This window comes from Poecilia latipinna, unplaced genomic scaffold, assembly GCF_001443285.1.
Source record: "Poecilia latipinna isolate Pla-1442-1.1 unplaced genomic scaffold, P_latipinna-1.0 Scaffold222, whole genome shotgun sequence".
NCBI lineage: Eukaryota > Metazoa > Chordata > Actinopteri > Cyprinodontiformes > Poeciliidae > Poecilia > Poecilia latipinna.
This window is the reverse complement of record NW_015112838.1, coordinates 748,175-750,528: the sequence shown is the minus strand read 5'-3', so window position 1 is coordinate 750,528 and position 2,354 is coordinate 748,175. Positions and strand designations below refer to the sequence as shown.

At 41.2% G+C, this 2,354-nt stretch overlaps 2 protein-coding genes across 2 annotated transcripts in view; both read right to left on the bottom strand.

The window, feature by feature from the left end:
* Nucleotides 1-1,194, bottom strand: part of dok3 (docking protein 3) — a 15,746-nt gene extending 14,552 nt beyond the window's left edge. Inside the window, exon 1 of the mRNA XM_015031908.1 lies at nt 898-1,194. Within this exon, the coding sequence (XP_014887394.1) occupies nt 898-954 (57 nt within the window). The 5' untranslated portion in view covers nt 955-1,194. The remainder of the gene's footprint in view (nt 1-897) is intronic.
* Nucleotides 1,195-1,283: 89 nt separating this feature from the next.
* Nucleotides 1,284-2,354, bottom strand: part of ddx41 (DEAD (Asp-Glu-Ala-Asp) box polypeptide 41) — a 23,247-nt gene continuing 22,176 nt past the window's right edge. Inside the window, exons 16-17 of the mRNA XM_015031907.1 lie at nt 1,823-1,933; nt 1,284-1,724 (exon numbers count right to left, since the gene is read on the bottom strand). Of these exons, the coding sequence (XP_014887393.1) occupies nt 1,588-1,724; nt 1,823-1,933 (248 nt within the window). The 3' untranslated portion in view covers nt 1,284-1,587. The remainder of the gene's footprint in view (nt 1,725-1,822; nt 1,934-2,354) is intronic.

Genomic DNA, 2,354 nt, shown 5'->3' with positions numbered 1-2,354 from the left:
AAGCTCGGGGCGGGGTCAAAGCCCCCCCCCCCCCGCGGGGGGGCCCGGAAAAAAAAAAAAAAAAAAAAAAAAAAAAGGTATTCATGCGAGAGTTCCAAGGAGAAAACCAAACCGAGCATAAAGACACTTCTCACATTCGCCAAAAAGCAGAAACAGAACAAATTTGTAAGAGATGGGGGGGAAATGTTTTTTTTTTTTTTTTTTTTTTTTGGCACTGCAGACGTAAATAAATACACAATCCTGTATGCATGTGTTGAATTCTGAACTTACTGAACTCTGTGTGCTATTTTCATGTGGCTGCTGCAGTTATTTTTACATTTTATTTTTGCATGTCTATTTATTGCGATGGAGTAAGCCGAAGTGGAACTTACAACGCTGATTTCTGCTTCTGCAGAAATACCATGTATTATTTTTTTAATCAGTCATTTAACCTCTAAATCCTCCTAAAAAAAAACAAACAACAAAATCATCCAGGTAAATGCAATTCAACATGAGTTTTCACATCAGCCCATTGTTACTGCAGAAGAGCGACAGAGAACATTCTGCTGCCTTGTACTAGTGACATGTAGTAAATCAAATGTAATCTAGTTTGTAAAAGCTTTGTAATATTTGGAGTAGATCTATATCTATGCTTGAGAAGATTAATAACCGGATAGCAGTATTGACATCTATATTATTTTTTAAATAATCTTAAAAAGTAGGACGCTGTGCCATACAAGGTGCTGTAACACAAATGCCAACGCTGTGAAAGCGTTCGCATGCAGCAGCACTACGTACGTTTAAACTTTTCCACCTTTTAGAAGAACTGGACACTCAATCGCCGCATTTCAACCGAGCGCTAAAACGTAGGCAGAGGATTTCTCATTCTGTATCGAATGGCAAAAGGTTCAAACTTACTTTCCCAAACTTGGCCCCTTGAAGATGCAGCATCCCCTCTTTGAAAATGACCTCCATGCTCGTACGCTTTGGATGAAAACTGTTCACACGCCGACAGCAGTTGCTGCGATGTGGCAAAAAATGTGACAAGTGATGAGGTTAAAATTAGGCCTCCTCTACCACAAGTCTGACTTTTTCCTTGACGTCATGAACTGCTGTCATGCTGCCGCCGTCGACCTGTGTCCCTGACAGGAGGAGTTAAGAAAAAATCATCATCTGCAACCTGTTACAAAAGAAAGGACACACAAGTTGTGTGTGCTGCTGTTTTCTTGAGTCAAACTTCCCTTTGAATTATTTTGCAACCACATCAACTTCCTCGTAGAAAAAAAACTCAGCGGCACTTCTTCAATTTTGTACATAATACAAAAAGATCATGTAAAATATAAAGGTTTTATTTACAGTTCAGATGACACTAGCGGCATTTTAAAAAATAAAAACATATTCACAGCAAGTAACTTAAGAGGAAAAGAAGCAAACAATCACTTTTGTCTAACAGACCTAGAGGAGGGTGATAAAATAAACTTCCTCAATTCAGAGACATTACATGTAAGTGCAAAGTTTCCGCAGAAATATTTTCACCTACATCAGGACAACTTGCATTCTTCTAAAAAAAACAAAAAAAAACAAAAAAAAACGAAACGAAGATAGCGTTTAAAAGTCCATCGAGCTATGAGCCAGGTAGTCTTTCCGACCGATGTTGGTGACCTGCTTGGTCTGCATGGCCTCCAGCTTGGGACAGTCGGTAATACGATGGCCGAGACCGCCGCAGAACGTGCAGCCCCTCTCCCCTGGGAAGACACGGCAGCAGGACGCGTTAGCATAAACCCGCACGGCGCACGGCGCCGCACGGCGGAGTGAGACGATATGTCACAACAAAGAAGCTCACCTCCGATGTCCAGCATGGTCTCGTCGCCCGTCTGGAGCACCTGGAGGACAGGGGGAACCTTCTGTTTGGCTTCGACCAGCAGAGCTTTCAGGTCCATCAGCACAGACTCGTCTGTCAGGAGAGGCGAGACGAACGCCGCTGAGTTCAAGGCCAGCTAAAGTCACCAGTTCTGTTTTTACCCTGAAGCCTGGCTGGTTTCACCCTGCAGTTAACTTTCATCAGCTCCTCCATGTTGGTCGCTACCAGATGTGGGCAGGAATCAAATAAATCTACTTACGTACTTAAATACAGTTTTTGGAGCATTTGTGCTTTATTTGAGAAGCATTTCTGTGTAAAAAACTTGCTACATTTTACTTTACTTATTCCTCCACCACATTGCTCTAATACTCATTACTTCTGTCGACCACGTTTGAGCGGTTTGCGTCTATTTTGTTCCACTAAAATTACACTAAAAAAAAAAAAAAAACGGAAAAAAAAAAACCAAAAAATAAAAAAAGAACATTTTTAGGAAAAAACGCCAGCTGTTTTTTCA